Source organism: Protopterus annectens, chromosome 4.part0, assembly GCF_019279795.1.
Source record: "Protopterus annectens isolate FY-2018-M chromosome 4.part0, PAN1.0, whole genome shotgun sequence".
Taxonomy (NCBI): Eukaryota; Metazoa; Chordata; order Ceratodontiformes; family Protopteridae; genus Protopterus; species Protopterus annectens.
In genome coordinates, this window is record NC_056733.1 from 249,447,585 (window position 1) to 249,467,868 (window position 20,284).

General features: G+C 41.2%; 1 protein-coding gene across 1 annotated transcript in view; it reads right to left on the reverse strand.

The window, feature by feature from the left end:
* The window catches only part of LOC122800242 (rhomboid domain-containing protein 3-like), a 158,024-nt gene that overhangs the window by 99,698 nt on the left and 38,042 nt on the right, over positions 1–20,284 (reverse strand). The window contains exon 3 of the mRNA XM_044069734.1: positions 3,356–3,442. Coding sequence (XP_043925669.1) covers positions 3,356–3,442 — 87 coding nt within the window. The remainder of the gene's footprint in view (positions 1–3,355; positions 3,443–20,284) is intronic.

Below are 20,284 nucleotides of genomic sequence, written 5' to 3' on the forward strand. Positions count from 1 at the left end.
AGATGGATATCAATCCTTGATAGGAAAGGCAGAGTACAGGCAAAAAGAAAAACAGGGAGCTCCTAAATGAAAGACCAGCTCTGGTAGGGTTTTTAATAGAATCTAGAACAGAAGCTGCCGAAGATGAATAATTAGTAAAACATATAAAATATTGCATGACAATTGTAAGAATCAGAGGAGCTTAGAAAAGACTGTGAAGAGAGGTTGGATAAGCAATTCACAAAGACAATGGGGGATATATGTATATCTCCCAAATATGCAACAAAGTCTAGAAGATTTAGGATCTTTGCTTGGAAGTGTTTACACAAGTATTTTTATACCCAAAGCAGACTCCAAAGAATTTTTCCTCAGGTGGATAGCAAATGCTAGAGGTGTGACTGGCAAGAAAGAGGTACCTGGGAACATATTTTTTGGGAGTGTAATGAGCGGGCAGACTTTAGGGGTTCCCTGCAGACCACTCTGTCAGAGATGAGTGGATTTTTTTTTTTTTGCCTACTCCAACTTTACTAGTAGTGGTGAATATAATAACATAGATAAAACACCTGGAATTGGGATCTTTAGAAAAAGGAAGGAGCAAACTACATAGGAAAAAATGGGAATTGTGTGAACAATATATACAGAGCAGGAATGAGGTTTAAGAGGCAAGATTTGAATGAGTCATATAATGCTCAACTGACAATGACTGGATGGTTTATAAGTGATGTATAATGTTTGCAACTACAGTTGTTTCAATGGTGTTTGTGATGTAAACTGTTTACAACTAAAGTGGTATAATTTTGTTTTTCATTTGTATAAATACAAGATTTGCCTTTGTCATGTGAAAATGTAATAAAGATGTTTGGAAAAATTTGATTGCTGGTAAAACAGAAAAAAAGAAGAGTAATTTGCAAGCAGTGATGCAGGAGGACGGGGTAGAAATTGCTGGTATCACAGAAACATGGGCCATTAATGACAAAGGGATGGACCATGAACATGCCCATTATCAGTTGTTCAAGAATGACAGAGAAGGAGGTGGAACAACTTGCTTCATAAAGAAGGGCATTAACAGGGAATTCAGAATGAAAAAGGAACAGCAAACTAAGAATGGCTAATGAGTACAATAAGGGTTAGATGCTAGGTGAAGATTTTTGGTAGTTAAACTAAACTAGAGAGAAGATGGGCAGCTTGGTGGACAGAGAGAAAGACAGCATCATCCACCAGACACCATAAGAAAAGGGGATGAGAGACTTGAAAGATAAATAAAAGGTGTGGGGTAGAAGGAAGTGGGAAATAATCATGGGGGATCCAAACGTGAATGGAGGAGACTGGTAAATTTCCTTCAAGGAAAGTATGTTGACTGATGTCTTGGACATGAAATCTGCATTTTTTATACCACACAAAAAAAAAATATGTACTTTGTTGTAATAGATGTGGTTAGTCTTTATACGAATATTAAACATACTTTTGGGATGGAAGCCTTAGAATTTTTTTCTGGGTAGTAGCCCTAGAACCGAATATATTAAGGAATTAACCCGCTTTTGTTTAGAAAATAAAATTTTTGAATTTGATGGTATATTATATAAACAGATGCAGAGAACAGCGATGGGGGCAGCATTTGCGCCCATGTACGCAAATCTCTTTATGGGCTACTTTGAAAATTTATACATCATCTTTTATAGAACAAAATGTGCTTAAGCACTACATATTTCTAGATCTCTTTTATATGTACAGGGACCTTTGAAAAGGTGAAGGAATTTATAACGAGCCTAGAGAAGAACAGGTTTGATACAAGTTTTGATGGTTTACAGAAAGGAACTGTGGTTAATTTTCTGGATATTACCTTGGAAGGTGGTGATAAGGGAGAGATTAGAATGAAAGTCTATAGGAAATTTGAAAACAAAGACCATATATTATTTGGCACTAGTTGCCCCCCTCCCCATACTACTATCAAGTCAATTCCATATGGGGAGTTTATCAGGGTAAAAAGAATATGTAATGATATTAAGGTCAGAAATATTGAAATAGAAAAGGCAACAAATATGTTTTATAAAAGAGAGGATATGGGGAACAAATTAAGGAAGGTAATAATGGTTAGTGATTATATTCCAGAGGATGAGGGTGGGGTGTCCAAAAGGCTTCCTGCAAGATGTTGCAAGTTGTAATATCTTCTCAAACTTGGGGTCATATGTGGGAGAAACAGAGAAATCAGTCTCATGCCTGTCAATGGTGTACACGCCTGGAGATTCCAATAAGGAATTAATATGCCTCCTCCAGCACTTATGCACAACTCCAGTTCTAGGTAAGGAAACACCAAGGAAGTAGAGGAAAATGAAAGAGAATCAAACTTATGTACAATATGCCACTGGAATCTCTGTACCAATGTGGAAAATCAAGGCCAGAAGTATAGCTGAAGACAAGTCTTGGGTCAAAAGTGACACAGTGACCAGAAATACACATACATCTGCATTTGTGGGTGCAAACATAAGCACAAAGGAGATCTTCGATATCCTAGCCTGAAGAACATCAATGTCAACACTATCCTCATCAGTGCACAGGCTGTAGGTTTAGCAGTGACCTGAGGTTCTTTGAATACTGACATTGAGAGATGCACCACGGTTGAATCTTAAATTATGCTAAAGTATGGAACACTAAAGCAGACATCAGGCCATTGAAATCAACCCTTGATGTTGAAGAATCTGAGTGACTGGAAATGGCAAAGGCAGTGACTATGCTGATTTTAAAGAATGAAGATGGTAATGAATGAGAATTTTATGGTCTTTTAATGTTGACAGCTGTTGATCTTTAGTCTGCAACTTGACACCAACGCTGGACCCTGTTGGAGAGTGCTGTCCTTAAAATTATCAATACCAATGAGGGGAGGGGAGTGGGAAATGAGGCATAAAAGGGGGGGGGGGTCTCTTGCCACAGAAAAAATAAGGAGAGGTCCAAACTCATTTGAATCTACACCTAAATATCATAACACTATATCTGAATTGTTTGGTTCATCCTCTTGTACAGGAAGAACTCTTGAGACCAGCTTTCAGTCATCTTGGCACAGATACTAACATCTCAGCTCCTTTCCTATTCCCATAGTCACTAGTGCACTTCTTCCACTCTAGATCAGAGTCTGAGCCTGCTCACAGCCTATGCAACTGGCCAAACACACTGCCCAAACATATATTCACACTCCCACTTTTCCAGGTTGGAGGAAGGTGGGCAGGGATGTACAGTAGAATGAACCACAATCACACATCTCTATTGTTATGGGACACTCATAACCTTTATAGCTAAAATGGTCTGGTTTATCATCCTCTACTGACAGGACAGAGTCCTAACAACCAGCCTTGGTGGTCCAAGAAAGAATACCACAGAATACTGTAACCCCAAATGCCACTCGAGGCCTGGAGACAAAAGTCCAGCTTGTAATGCTTTGCAAGTGTGCCCAGACAAGCCCAAATATCAACTGCAACACTCACATTGTGAATAAAATGCAAAACAGGTGGCTGCTACTCTGACAGAGTAAGCTTTCAGCTCACCAGGTATATACACTTGCCTTGTTTATGGTACACAATAACAGTACTAAGCAAGCAGTCACAAGGACCACAAGACACCTAGCTATATACACCTTCTACCAGACACACTTGAAGAGGGAATCACAAAACTCAGTAGTGCATACCTTCCAAATTGGACAGGCTGTGCATGACAATCGTGGTGTAAATGTGTGCCTACCTATCCAATCATAGCCTTAAAATAGGCAAAGTGATACTTTGTTTGACCTGTAGTGTAAACTCATTCCATAGGTTGGGAATATGTTGAGTTAGGGGCCTACCTCTGCTGCAAGTCTTATTTATTGCTGTAGATTTATATCACTAATGCGAATATTTTGTACAGCTACTAGTACTGTAAAGAAAGAGAAGGTCAAACAAGTTTGGGCCTTTAATGGCTCCCAACGTAAGATGTAGCTCACCTTGGAGCTGCCTATAGGTAACTGGGTGCAATAAGAAGTGAACTAGTTTAGCAGAATAGTTGAATGACTTAAGGCCCTTGATTTTACTGGAAAAGGTACCTTTGGGGCCTTTTGAGTTCAGACATTTGCTATGATTTATACATACCAAAAGGGCATTGTACTCAATGATGGGTCTGATAAGGAAAGAGTATAGTAACAGGCGGACACCTTTGGATCTTAAAGACATTCCTTTGGCAATTAACTTGGCCAAACAGAAGGACTTCCTGACAACAGCAGAAACAGGATGATTAAATGAGAGTGAAAATTGTCCACACAAGTACCCAGGTCTATTATAACACTGTCTGTCTGAAGGGACTACTGCTTAAAACATACAAGGTGAAAAAGGCTTTTTTTTACTAAATGCTACTATTCTGCACTTTTTTGCATTTAACTTCAGACCAATTTTAGTACACCAGGTAAGTGCATATTCCAACCTTTGCTGGAACTGTTTAGTATTGATGGATGAATGGATAACAGTGCCCAGTTTAGAGTCATCAGTAAACTTGGTCAACCATGTCTGGGATATTAGGCCAGATATTTGGAATTTATTTTACAGATGAGAGGGACCAGCACTGATCCCTGTGGTATCATTATTTTAGATAAAGTACAAACAACCTTCACAACCTGATATCTGTTAGGCAGACACATTTGCAGTCCAGTTGATAACACAGGGCTTACATTGCATTTATCTAATTTTTTTAGCAATATTATTAGGGGTGATAATGTCAAAACACTTAGCCAGATTAAGATAAGCAGATAAAAAAATGCAGTCTGAACATGATGTAGACCAGTGGTGCACAAACTTTTTGTGGGGAAGGCCACTACACATTCTTAATGCATCTGCGGGCCACCTCAAAACATAGCAAGGCGTTACGAGTTAATAGGTACACGTAACTGGCGTTTTTACTTAAGACAGCAGTCATGAACTTGCCTGTTTTCTAAATCAACCTTGCATTTAACTTTATTATGGCTTGCAACCATGACTTATTACAAACTCTTGCAGAAAGTTACTTCTGTTTACAGACTACAAGTTATAAACAAGAAAGAATAGTTACTTCTGTGGCTAAAATTAGAGGTGTCTGCAACTGCAGTCAATTAGGTAAGTAAGCACGTGCTGGAAAGTTTGCATGACTGGAGTATGGCATTGCATTTTTTTCACTTTTTTTTTTTTTACATTTTTTGGTTACTCTCTGTCTCTGGCAGCCAGATGGCATTGCATGGCAGGCCAGATTTGGCCCTCAGGCTGGACGTTGTGCACCACTGATCTAGACAGTGAAGCTTCAGGTACCTTAATACTCAAATTGGGGTTTGTTTTCAGTTACAAATAACTGGTGATCTTTCCTAAACTTTTTAGTTAGTTTGCAAGGCCTCATTACAGCAACACTCTCTGTAGATATAACTGGGGCCTTTAAACCAATCAACCACAGCCTAATTTTCAATAAACTTTAAAGACTTAGCTTTGATGATGACACAGTTTGTTGTTTTTGCAACTAGCTGAAAGACAGAACCTTCCAAGTTTATAGCACTGACTCACCTTCCACTACTGGCACACTCACATGTGTATCACAAGACTCTGCACTAGACCCTCCACTCGTATCCCCCTTTGTCAAAGATCTCCCTAAAGAACTCCCAAATCTTAAACTAAACTATATGCAGATGATACGCTTCTCCTTCAATCCAGTACAAGCCACTGTGACCTGCAAACCAAATTACAGGACAACATCACTCAATTATGCTTCTGGTCCACCACTAATAAACTATTAATTAACCTTAAGGAAAACTAAAGTAATTATTAATTATCCCTCTTATTCTCACAGCAGACCTTAAGAGGAACATGACACCCAACACCACAGAACAGAGGTACCCTAGTCTTACACTTGACCCACCTCTCTCCTTTATTAGTTAAAATATATATATGCATGGTAAAATCCTACCCTCAACTAAAACTCTTAGCCACTGCAAAAATATTTTAAAACGTAAACTGGAATATGGTCTCTATTTCTCATTATGCATAAAGCCCACAAACAGACAGAGGAGAATAAAAGCTATAGATTCATTCTCTTACAGATCCACCAGTCTTGTTTAAAGCTTCTAAATGGTACTCTAACTTACAAGATTCTAAAAACATTCACTACCTTCCTCTGAAACAACTTTTTGAAGGCAACTCATGTGAACTCAGAAGTACAAAGGACAACACTTTTACACTTTCACCCATGTACATTCTCCATGCAAAACTGCTATAAGTAAAATGTCTTCTGTAGATGGGGACCAGCTATCTGGAACCACCTGTCTAAAAACAGGAAACCATTAAAAGCTTTGAAAATGCATTCAAAGAGTATCTCTACGCAGAATCTATTTGCAACTGCTACTGTAACAATAGTTGCACATCTTACCGTCCCACATCCTATATATTAAGCTCTATTTTAAGATGCTATTTTCAATATCATAATGCTGTACTACAAATGGCTATACATATGCATCTGCATGAATGATTGCTCTACATTAGGCTTGCATTTTCTTCTATATTGCTCATCCACTCGGTTAAGATTTTTCTCCAGGTCATTTTGTCTGCACTGAACATTATCACTCTGTACCGAATATTACCAATTACTCCGTCTGCTTTGTTATTGTTGAATAGTAAGATCATAATGTACTTCCTGCTCTTCAGACAAAGGTCATGGTTGAAAGAGTCAAACCAGACTACTTACCCAGTTAAACAGTAAGAAAGAAAGAAAGAAAGAAAAAGAAAAAAGAAATTTAACTGTTGGTTCACATAAAGGAAATACGAAAGGTGTGCTGTATGGCTAGAGTGATTCGGAAAGATCAGAAAACTAATTGCTTGGTTTATGTTAGACTCAGTAGCCAACCTTGGTAGAAAGGACTACTGGACAGCACTACTTTATCCTTATGAAAGAGGAGGTAGAAGAGATTGGCAGACGATGCCTAAAGCTTGGAAATACAACTACCAGACGTAATGGTTTCAAGAAAAGTTTTGGTCACCCAGAAAGAACTTCAGTATTGCAACCAAGTGAACCTTAGTAAAAAAGGAACTTAAGCCAATCTTGATTATGGGCTAGAGAGAGTCCAATAATTCTGGATCCACACCTTTGTCAAATACCCAAATTAAAAAATATGTCCATTTGTCTTTATACACTTTCTGGTAATGGGCTTCTGGTCAGAAACTAGGATACAGACCACCCTGTTAGAATAACTAGAATCACCAGCTGTCAGCAGAAGTGGGGACACCAAATGTCAAGACGAAGGGGCCTGGATATCTAGGTAAGGCTTACTGGACAGATGGAAGAGAAGATTCTTGGAGGATTTCAGTCTGAGTAGCTTCATCAATAAGTGTGGCTAAACTAGTAGAGGGAACCACACTGACCAAAGCCAAAATGGGGTAATGAAAATGATTTGGACTTTCTTCACCTGAACTTTCTACAAATACTTTAGAATCACAGAAGAGGAGAAAAGGCGTACAGGATACCTGCAGGCCATTCTTGGACTAAAGCATCCCTAACCTTCTAACTAAGAGAGAATCAGGGAAAGTCATCACCACACTTTGCATTGCTTGGATTAGTAAAATAACTGCAGCAAGATATCCTCCACTAACTGAACAGAAATCTGACCACTGACCAGCTGGAGGACCAATCATGAGACATCAACACCTGTAGGGCCGGTCTACTACAGAGACAGTTTCTCTGGGTATTTGGGCAGCTATCAAAGTGACTGGAATACAGTTGCCCATTCTCAAAGCCACATTGCTTCTCAACAGTGGATAGGAATAGGTTTCACCCTGATTGTTGCTACACTACACTACTACCCTATTGTCTCAGTGCATGGCCATTACTCAGAGTATGGAAGAGAATCCAGGAAGGTCTGCAATATAAGAACTGTTCTCACCTCAAGGATATTAATGCCCATTGACCTTTGTCTGCAACCAAGCACTTTGGACCTTCTGACCCTGAAAAATGCCTCCTCCAACCTAGGGCAGAAGTGTCCAACTTGACTTTCACTAAAGGATTGGGGTAGGAAAGGACTGCCAAGTGAAATGTTGGATTTGGACAGTTGCCAAATGAGACAAGGTCTACATGTCTTTGATACCCCGATTAAAACTGACAAAAGATATTAGGCCTAATTTTGCTTAACCCACCAAGGTCCACTGAAAGACTTACATAATATCTTGCATGGTAATTAGTACAACTGTAGTCATCATGAGACCAACTGCCCTGAGTCACAAGGCCACTGAAATGTAGAAGACTAAAGAACATTAAAAACCAATAAAAGTATCAAAGTAATTCTCTTGTGGATGTTAATGCATAGTTTACAGCAAATCCCAAAGACTGGAAGGCCGTGAGCAAGGAATCCCTGACAGACTACAATCACTACAGTTAGGTCAGTGAAAATCCAGTCATCCAAACAGGGAAATGCCTTCACTTTCTGCAGCCTCTGATACATTGCTACTACTACAAGGTATTTTATTAACACACTGTGCAAAATCTGAAGAGCATGGCCTTGAAGTGATGATGGCTGGTTCCTGCATAAAGAAACTTCCTTATCTCCTTAGTGATTTTAATGTGTTGGTAGGCATCAAAGAGATTCAAAGAGAACATTAAATCTCGATTAGACAGAAAATGTAGAATCAACTCCACCATGACCATACTGGGAATGAACTGGTCTGGGCTACATAGATCTAGGATGGGCCTGAGGCCCTTGTGTCTAAAGTAAAAAAAAAAAAAAACAGACCGTCAGTGGCTGGTGGGATAACCTGGCTTGATCTTTTGGCAAGATGGTTTACAACCTCTAATCATGCTGCCCTCTTCTGTGAGGGATATCAGAAACAGAATAGGAAAACAGCTAGAGAAGGGCAAGAAAGGGAATTTTGTAGCTTCTGGAATGATGTACACTATCCACTAATCATAGGTGGTGGTTAATTACACTACGCAGTGCATACACAAGCAACTCCAACTGTCTCGCTCCAGACTGTGGCAGTCGGATAAGATCTCAGGGGGAGTTCTGCTGCCCCCAATCGGAGGCTGCAAAACTCCCAACTGTTCCTTCCACTTCTGCCACTCAACTAGCATCCACCCTAGAAACCAAATCAACACAGATGCATTTGTTCTTTCAGGATGGGTTGGCCACATTCAGTAACTACTTCTGCTGCAGGTTTTTCTGCATCATGAAGCAGGGGAGGTAAGCAGTTGTGAACTTTGTGCAACAGCTGTGAGGGTTTTAACCTTCCTTCTCAATATCCAATTAAGCTTTAATCTGAGGCCCCAAAATAGCTTCTCAGGCAAAGGACAACCACAAAGCTTTCTGCAGCTATGCCCATAAACTCAGGAAATACACAATAATGTGCAGAACTTATCGTAAATGGCACCACCCACACTGAACCGGAGACCATTGCCAACCTTTTGGCTGACAGGTTCAGCTCATAACCCCCCCCCCCCTCTCCCTGATAGTCCAAAGGAAATACCACATAACATAATCCCCCCAAACACTACCAGAGAACAGGTCATTAATGCACGTTCCAGGGCAAAAAAATACTGCATCGAGGGGCTCCAATAACATCCTAGGAGGTTTAAAAAATGGCATGACACATGACCTCTCTGGCCCACTTGAATCACTTTCAACTGCAGCCTTCAGTCAGGAATTGTGCCCAAGGAAAGGAAGATGGCTACAATCATTCCCCCGCACAAAGGGGGTTCAACAACTCATCCAGGTAACTACAAGCCCATATGTAAGGCCATGGAAAGAATCACCATAGACATGATAAAATGAGGACATACATAATCTCCAAATGCTGAATATCACAGTTTGGCTTTGTTAAAGGAATATCATGCCTATTAAATCTGGTAGATTTTTTTGATAGGGTCACCAAAGTATTGGATGAAGGTAGGACTGTGCACAAAGCTTATCTCAACCTGGCCAAGGCTTTTGATATAATACCCCACTCAGGCATCATAGACAAGGTCACTAGTATATGTATAAACCCTTTCACCCACTGGATAGCCAGCTGGCTCACTGATAGACTCAGGAGGTGAAAATAGGTGAAGCCACCTCCACCAACAGGCCAGTCACTAGTGGAGTCCCCTAGGGCTCAGTACGGAGCCTGCTCCTTTTTGTCTGAAATGGAAGCAATCACTGAAAGTTTACAGCTAACTAAGTTTGCAAGCTGGGGGTTATCATAAATTCCCCTGCAGGCACTAACATTTTTCAAGCAGGTCTATCTCTGACTAATAAATGGTGTCAAAGCAGTGTCAAACTCAGTGTTAAGAAATGCATAATTGTACCCTTCGGGAATCAACCATCCTGGCTAATTACCATATTGATAATACATCTCTAAGAGTCAAGCCAGTGGTCAAGGATCTGGGTACACACATAGACAGTAGCCTTACCTTTCACCACCACATGGCCACAGTGTTTATGTTGCGCAGCTTATAAGTAAGGGCATAGCATCTAGGTCTAAAGAAGTCATTATCCCATTGTACTCCTCCCTTATCAAACCAATCCTAGAGTACAATGCTCCCTTTGGCATACATCTGACCAGGCATATACAACAACTAGAGCAACCTCAAAGGATCCTTACAAAAAGAATACAAGGCATAACAAACCTATTTTATGTAGGGCTGTTTAAAGCCCTTTCCCACTTCTCATTTTCACATTAACAGTATTTTTCAAAACGTGTGGTACTGGAAAATATTGGACTTAAGAAACTGAGTCCTATTGCAGTTATAGGCAAATCAGATACTGCCCAATACTCTTCATTATGTTGGGTATTTAAACACATTTCCTACATATAGGTGTCACGTACACCACCACAAAATAAGGAATTGTGAGGGTCAAAAGGTATTAGCTCCAGCAAAACAAAATTCAGCGATTAGACTCTCAAAGTTAAATAATAAAACTAAATAAAAGCATCCAGGGGCCTTCATCAAGGCAAAGCACTTCCACATGAATATAAAAAATGGCAAAATAACTTCAGAGATACCCACATTTTTAGACTAAATATCTTAAGCGATCCTCAAATTTCAAGCCTAAAAATACTCCCCAAAGTATTTGATAGTGGACAACACCAGGTCTTCCAAACACAATAGCAGCACACCTCTCAACGGTCCCCAATTTTCAAAGATGTCCCTGAATTTGACTCAAATTTTAGCTCTGGCCTTCTTAATCCGTCCTGAAATTGGTGACTTTTGGAGACTATGTGGTGAATTTTTCTTAATAATTAAAGGTATGACTATTACTCCAGAAACTGTACATTAATTAATATTCTCTTGCTCTGTCAAGGTCTCAAGTTAACAAAACTAATATTTTAGTGTCCCCGATTATTTCTGGATTTAGTGTCCCTGATTATTTCTGGATATAGTGTCCTTAAACACCTGCAGTACAACGGGTATTTATTAAAGAAATCAAATTACAAAAAGCAGAAAAGTACAGTTTTGTACCTACCATAAATGTAGATGTTCAAGGATATCCATTGCTGCAGTCCTGACATATGGGTATTCCGCTGTCCACCATCGGCCTGAATACCAAAGGGCTAGAATCTGGCGTCGGTCATGGCGCTCGAGGCTGACATCAGTATGTGCCAGTATAAATGCGCATGACTGACGCCATACCCTCAGTCTTTCTTGCCTCAGACATCAGAATGCAAAAAATACCACCCAAAACCCAAACCTAAATAAGGGGGTAGGAGGGAGGGAAATTTGGACTGCAGCAATGGATATCCTCGAACATCTACATTTATGGTAGGTACAAAACTGTACTATGTTCTTCGTCTACCATTGCTGCAGTCCTGACATATGGGTAGAATCCCAGAGCAACGGAAAACAGGGAGGATGGCCAACTAAATAGAATTAGGAGCTGCTAACATGCCCTGTAGAAGAGCAGTGGCAAACCCAGCCCTAGACCTAGAATAAAGAGGTAAATGATAATGCTTAGTAAATGTATGTACAGAACTCCAAGTAGCTGCCTCCAAAATGTCCGTAGCAGCTACCCCTCTCAAAAAAGCAGTAGAGGTGGCCGTAGCCCTAGTAGAGTGAGGCCTGATCCCAGCAGGAACATCTTTCCCATGATGAGAATAACAAAAAGCAATACAATGGCCAACCACTTGGAGATAGTGTGTTTTGAAACAGCTTTCCCTTGTGAAAGTCAAAGCAAAAGAAACAAACAACTGTTGAGATCTTCTGAACTCTTTGGTTCTGCTCAAATAATATCTTAAATGCCTATGCACATCCAAAGAATGCAAAACTTTCACCCCTTTTATTTCAGGGGTCAGCATAAAAAGTAGGCAAATGTATAGATTGGTTCAGTGCCACATTTGAAATTACTTTAGGCATAAAAGTAGGATTAGTAATGTAAGGAAACTCTGTCCTTGTGAAAAATCAGAAATGGTTCTACTGCCATGAGGGCCTGTAATTCAGAGACCCTTCGAGTAGAAGTAACAGCCAACAAAAAAGCAGTCTTCCAAGACAACAACTTCAACTCAGCTGTAGCTGCAGGTGCAAATGGAGGCAGAGTCAGCTTCTCCAAAACAAAAGTAAGATCCCAGGCTGGAGTGGGAGCTCTTCTCGGGGGTCTTATATTCTTTGCCCCTCTAAGAAACTGTTTAACCAATGGATGAGAAAACAAAGGAGGGTCACATTCATAGTGAGCAGAAATAGCTGCAGCATGCACTTTAACAGAAGAGAAAGACAATCCCTTGTCTAACAAAACAGTCAAACATTGCAAAATACAACTCAAGTTAGGCAATTTAACATCAAAGCCGTGAGCTGCACTCCAAAGAAAAAAATCTCTCCCATTTATCAGCATAAACTTTCCGAGTAGTAGGACGCCTGGCTTCCAAAAGAACATCCAAAACTTGTTGTGGAAGCTGCAGGCCTTCCTTCCCCAAAACTGAATTCTCCAGGCTGTCAGGTAAAGAGATTGCACACTGATATTGAGAAAATGATTGTCCTCCTGAGTCAATAAGTGAGGAATCTGTGGTAATGGCCAAGGTGTCCCAAGAATTAAACTCCTTAAGAGAGGGTACCAATGTTGTCAAGGCCAATCTGGTGCTATCAGAATCATGCGAGGCATTTCCCTCCTGACTTTCAACAATACCTTTGGAAGAAGAGGCAAAGGAGGAAAGGCATACACGTGCAGGTTTCTCCAGCTGAAGGATAGTGCATCTATTTTCCAGGCTTTCGGATGAAATAGCCTTGTGCAAAACTTTGGCAGTTGATAATTCAGAGGAGAAGCGAACAGATCTATGTCTGGAGTTCCCCAAGCCATGGTCAACTGCAGAAACACCTGATGATCCAGCTTCCATTCGCGAGGATCCACAATCTGTCTGCTCAGAACATCTGCTAAAGAATTTTGTGCTCCTGGCAGAAACTGTGCTCGAAGAGTGATGTGCAGTTTTAAAGCAGTTTCCCATACTAGCATTGCTTGTCTGCACAATGGATAAGAATGGGTACCCCCTTGCTTGTTGATGTACCACATGACTGTTGTGTTGTCTGTTCGAATCAACACCAGTCCTGATTGAAGTAGGCTCTTGAATGCTACCAAAGCAAATTGAACTGCCAGCATCTCTTTCATGTTGATATGTAAATGAAGTAGCTCTGGGGGCCAAAGGTCTTGAATCCATTTTCCTTCGAGATGAGCTCCCCAGGCCGACTCCGAGGCGTCTGTCGTTAACATCTGACATGCCTCTGGCTGGGTCACAGAGAGTCCCTTGTTTAGGTGACATTCCTGAGCCCACCACAGAAATTCTTTTTGTATGCAAGGGAGAATCTGAATGACAGTGTCCAAATCGTGGCTGTGTTGAGTCCACACGCTTTTGAGATACCATTGTAACTTCCTCATATGCAGTTTGGCATTGGGAAGCACTAGAATACAAGATGCCATGAACCCTAAGGCTTGAAGGACTGTCTTTGCAGTCAGCCTGGACATTACTGAAAGCTGATGGAAGCATTGATGAAGATGTCTTTGTTTGTCCAGGGTAAGAAATGCCATCTGGGTTGCTGTATTCAGTCCCACACCCAGAAAACACATCTCTTGTGAGGGTACTAGACTGGACTTTATTTCGCTCACAGAATACCCTAGGCACCTTAAAACTGTCATTACATAGTGAAGATGTTGAAGAAGTTCTTGCTTGCCTTGAGCCAGAAACAAACAGTCGTCCAGATAAGGATAAATTTGAATTACTTGTAGTCTGAAAAAAGCAATTACTGGAGCCAGGACTTTTGTGAATACCCTGGGCGCAGTAGACAAGCCAAAGGGCAATGCAGAGAATTGACAATGCAAATTCCCATTCCGAAATCTCAGGAACTTCCTGGAACTGGGCCCGATAGGAATGTGAAGATAGGCCTCTGTGAGCCTTGCCCAGCATAGGCAGCAACCGCTGCAACGTTAACATCTTGAACTTTGGAATTCCCAAAAAGGTGTTTAGAATGGACAAATCCAGAAGTGGCCTCCAAGTATTTACTTCCTTTGGCACTAAGAAAAGACGGGAATAAAACCCTGTGCCTCCTTCAGCAGAAGGTACTTCCTGTATTGCCCTCCACTGAAGCAGAGAAGAAAGTTTTTGCCCGTGCTTCCAGTCTTTGCTGATGAGGCACATCTGGCATACCTTTGAAAGGAGGGAAAGTGTGGAAATAAAATTTGTAGCCTCGATTTACAATGTCCAATACCCATTTGTCCTGGGTAACCAAATGCCAATACTTTGCGAAAAGTCCCAGTTTTCCTCCTAGAGGAGCCGCCAGCATGGCAGAGTCCGGCAGCTGAAGACGCAGGTCATTGAGTTTGTTTCCGAAAGGACTGACCCCTGCCCACCCCAGCAGAAGGGGTAAAAGAACCCAAAGTCCTAGGAGTAGCAGGGCCCTGAGAGGAAGCTCTACCCCTACCTCGCCTAGACCTGCCCCTAGACTGATAATCTGAAGAGGGAAAAGACCACCCTTTAGTAGGCCAATTCCTACTGAACTTAGGGGGCTGAACCTGTAAACAATCCTTGATTGTCTGCATAGACTTAGCTTTTTCCTCCATTTTTTCAAAACTGATTCAACCGGAGGGCCAAAAGAACATCAGACTGCAAAGGAGCATCCATAATCCGAGCCTTAACATGCTCTGACAATGTCTGAACTTTTAACCAGGCATGCCTGCGAAGAACCGAACTAGTAGCAGCCACCCTGGAAGAAGCCTGTAAAGCATCAAAACCAAATTGCAAAGAATGCTTACCAACTTGTTCTGAAACATGCACTAAATCCTGAAGCTCTTTACATGCAATACCTTCAGAGAAAGCATCAACTTTACATTTCAATTGGCCCAGCAAATAATTTTGACAATGTAAAGCCCTCATAGCAAAGTGGAAGAGGAATACAACTTCTTACCCCACCTATCCAGAGCTCTAGCATCCTTGTCCAAAGGAACTGGATTCTTAACCACAGCAGCCCTGACACCCTTGGGGCCTTGAGCAATGGTGTCTGGGTCAGCCCTAGGACCCTTGTATAAATACTAGTGAGCTTCCGGTACCCTGCAGTATCTATCTGGATTAGCAGGGCAGGAGGCAAAGAGTCAGGGTTAAGAGAAGCCTCAGAAAAACATCCTGAACAACATCCAATACAGGGGAATAGCCAAAGGCCTATGCTGAGGCAAAACAAGAATTCTCTAAGCCTTTACGAGAATCAGAATAATCCTGGCCTTCCCATTTAAAATGCTCCCTCATGGAATGCAAGGTTTCAGAAAAGAAAAATCTTCAGGAGGGGACGAGAGGAGGAGAATCCTCAGCCTCTGAATCAGAGTAGGGAGGGAAATCCTGGGGCTCTTCCACAGAAGAATCAGAGTCATTGGAAGACTGATCCAGACCCTCTATCCCTGGCTCTACCCTGGGCCTTTTCTAAGGGGGAGGCATAGAACCCCTAATTAAAGTAACCAAATCCTGCGCCACCTTTAACATGTGCTTTCTAGGAGCTGGACCCTGTGGACAGACACCAGCAGGGGCAGATTTAGATTTAGAAAGGCTTTTACTATGAGAAGGGGGAGGCCTAGAAACTCTGTGAGGGGAGGGAACCACAGACACATGAGAAGCCCCTTCAGCCTGGCCTACAACAGGAGAAGCCACTTCCTGAAGTAGCAAAGGCTCCCCTGGAGACTCCGCTAAACTGTCAGAAGGAGCCGTTGAAGTAGTCGGTGGCTCTACCGAACCGGCGTCCACAATGGACTCATCTTGTTTGGACCGCAAAGGATTACTCTTTGCGTTCTTTAGCCGAACTGGGCGGAGAATCCGACGGCATGTTATAATTGCACCGTTTACCAAACACTAGCCTAGCACAGTCCAAGCGACGTGTAATAGTGCGCTTATCAAAGGCAGCACAAAAGCGACACCCAACAACGCCGTGCTCAGGCCCTAAACAAGGAATACAGAGTAAATGGTAATCCCTATGAGGAATCTGTTTCCCACAAGAAATACAGTTATTAACTTTTTCTGACATCCGGTAATACTGAGGCAAGAAAAAGACAAAAGTGTCCCCAACGGGGTACTCAGCCCAGCTTGGTCTCCGGTCTGAAACTCGAAAACCGACAATTCCAGAAAGCCGAACGGCACTTGCAAACACTGCTTCTGCTTAGGACCACGCGGCAAGAAAGACTGAGGGTATGGCGTCGGTCATGCGCATTTATACTGGCACATACTGATGTCAGCCTCGAGCGCCATGACCGACGCCAGATTCTAGCCCTTTGGTATTCGGGCCGATGGTGGACAGCGGAATACCCATATGTCAGGACTGCAGCAATGGTAGACGAAGAACATCTGCACATTACACCATACAAAAAATAGATTATATGAAAACATATAAGGCAATGCGATATTGCACAGTACCACCCACTCTATCGCATATTATTCGTCGCTTTATACACTTTACTGCACCTCCAACTTTAGCAGACAACCTCAGTTTGTAAAGCTTCACACAAAACAACTTTCAAATCTATAGAAAGAGATTCGTCTACACTCACCCTGGAAACGTCCAACTCCAATCACGAGATCAGGCTGTAGACACATGTCAGTTGCACCTGAAAACCAGAGACCTATGACGAGCAAAACAATACAGAAGGCACCCAGAGAAAGGCTGCATACCACCATGTCCGTCCATATACCCTTGATAATGTATGTAATCCTCTTCATCCTTGTTAGTAAACAAAGACAACGTGTCCTCAGTTGACTTAACTAAACAATCATTTCCGGAAAAAGAATAACTTTCACTGAAACTGAAAACTCGTTCGGTCATAACAATGTAGCTAATGGAATCACCTTTACAGGTTCATCTACTGTACTTCCCGGTACAATGCCACTTGCAGATACATCTGACAACCTTAAGTAGGCAAACAGGGGACATACACTAACCACTACGAAAAACGAAGCAAGGTTGTTCAGCAACTGGACTGGGAAGTGCAGAATGGCGTAAAACTACTAGAACGATTAACAAGCATGACCGTAAAATTATAAATATGATCATCATCAGAATTCTGCTATTCTAACTCGCACACCAATACTACATATCCCCACCGCCATGTAAACTACAAAAACAAACTAACCATACTACAAACCAAAACGCTGTTCCATAACAGGAAAAAACCCTCCCACTAATTTAAAGAACGTGAAGGAAAGAGACCGTCTCAAAAGTCTAAGTTTCGTGAATTATGAAAACACTCTGTAAACCAAAACCGTTAACTTGCAAAGGAAAGATAGGTGCAATTGTCCAGTCTAGATATCTCAAAACTATCCCTGATTTTCAACACACGTCCCTAATGTTGACTCAAGTATTACAACATAACAGACTGTCTCATCAATAATGCCTCAACACAACGGTGGTCGCACAACAAATCCTGGTATGGAACTCTAGTCACATCAGTCTCACCAGCATTCATACCTCAAAACTGTCCAGATTTTTGCCCAGTATTTTTGGTCTGTTCCTTATAAAATTTGTGATTTTCTGGCAAATCACATTGAGGATTGAAGTCACTAAATAATGACATAACTTTGAGCTTCAGTCTTCACAGTCTTCAGAAAAATACACGCTGACAGAAATCCTGTTACTCTAGCAACTTTATAAGTTCATAAGAGCAATATTTAAAATCTGTTCCTATTTTGGACCTTTGCCCCCACCCATATTATTTTAGGCATTGTCCAGATTTCATGCACTAATAGATTGAGATTTATGCCAGCATTATATACAAAGCCATGGAACATATAATTAAATAACTAATTTCTGTAGACATGCAGGTCAATTTAACTGATCTAGTCACCAATTAATATGGTTTTGTGAAGAGCAGGTCTTGTCTCCTGAACATAGTAAACTGATTTAAAAAGGTTACATGGACCATGAACACTGTTAACTTGGGACACACTGTCTATCTTGACCTGGCCTAGGTTTTTGATACTATCTCCTATGCTGGTATTATTAAAAAGTCAGCAATTTTAATGTAAACCCATATGTTGTCTTTTGGATTGAAAACTGACTATTCAACAGATCACAGATAATGAAAGTTACCCTCTGTGAGTGTAAAATTGAAACTAGTGAGGTATCACAGGGATCAGTGCTCGTCTCTCTCCTGTTTGGCATCCATTTTCCTGACATCCAGGCTAATATTCTAGAAGTATGGTTGATCAAATTTGATGATTACTGCAAGTAGGGTACTGTTATCCACTCTTGCACTTATACAAAACAGCTCCAGCAAAAGCCAGAATATGTACATACCTGGAGTACTGAAAATAGAGACCATTTGTCACAATGGTTAAAGTCTTCACCTCCCATGCATGAGGTGCAATATTCGATCCTGACCTCTGACTGATGTCTGTATGGAGTTTGCATGTTCTCCATGTATCTCTTCAGGGTTCTTCCCAAAAATATGCTGAGTGTTTTCACCTCAAACTCATTTAAGAATGGAGTTGTGGGCAGCAGCACAGAATCTAGATGGTGCCTATAGGAGGAAGAGTTGTACAGACCAACCACCTTGAGCATCATAGGTTCATAGGTGTATGCAAGGCTAATGACCCCCAGGTCCGTTATAATCCTAGCTGCGCAACCCAAAATGTGTCCAACAAGTTATATGTTACAGATGTTTGTATAGAGGTGATTGTTGGTTACAACATAATTTACTGGCTGTCTCTAGACTCCAGACCAGAGCTGAATTTTCAATTTCCTATCTACTTGTCCAAATTCTGCTTAAATAGGATTAGAAGGGGACTTTGTTTCACATGGCTGGGGAGCCTGTTTCAGAGAAAAAGAATTCTCTGACATATATTATCTGTCTCTCCAACATGTCCTATTTACGTTGCAAACAAAATTTAGGTCTTTAGCTCTAGCAGTTCTGATGCTATTTGTTTTGTGGATGTGCAAAAGGTTCATCAGAATGGGATCCACAGATGTCTTGTATGCCAGGCATAGATCATCTCTCAGTAGTCTGTAGGAGACCAAGTACAGAGACAGGGCTTTAAGGCAATACGCATAGGAAATTGAGTTTATGCCCTGTATTCTTTTTATAAGGAGCATTTGCAGATGTTTCAGTTGCTGCATGTGTCTAGTCAAGTACATATCGAAGGGGGCATTAAAGTCAATAATGGGTCTGATGAGGACTTCTAAGATGGCTGCACACTGATCAACAGCATAACTTTAGCTCTCCCAGTGTGAAAATAGAAACTGAGAAAAAGGAGTGCCATTAAAATTTTGTTTTTGGTAAAATTCAGTTACTGGCTAGTAAATAAACTGACTGGATGCCAGCAAAGAAGAAATTTGGAAAACCTGAAAGAAAGTCAACCAGAAAAGAGACTGACCCTCCTATGGAACAGGCTTCCCATCCATGTGAAGCTGAGTTCTTCTTTTTTTTTTACCCAGTTTAAGCACAACCTAGACCAGTGGAAGGGGAATAGGAAATTTTCACCGGGCCCTGGACCCATGTCCCTTATGGTTGGAGGTTGCATATAAATGCCTGGCACTCAATGTCCTGTTTGAATACAGGACATCATTATTCTTTCAGGAAAACTTTATTAGGTTTAGAAAGCCCCACCCAGAAGTCATTAGCCTAGTAACAATCTATGAATCTATAAAAAGGTGAAGAGAAAACATTGTCTGGGAGGGATTCTGAGGCTGATCAGCAAAAAAGCAGTTCAATCTTCAGCTCTGGTTCAAGAGATGGCTTCCAGTAATTTAGAGGAAAAATAAATCAAATGTACTCAGGGGTGATTAAAATAAATGAAACATTGAAGGAATACATCAAGTCAAACATCAAAAGGCTGGAAAAATAGAAAAATATTTAACTAGTCATTCA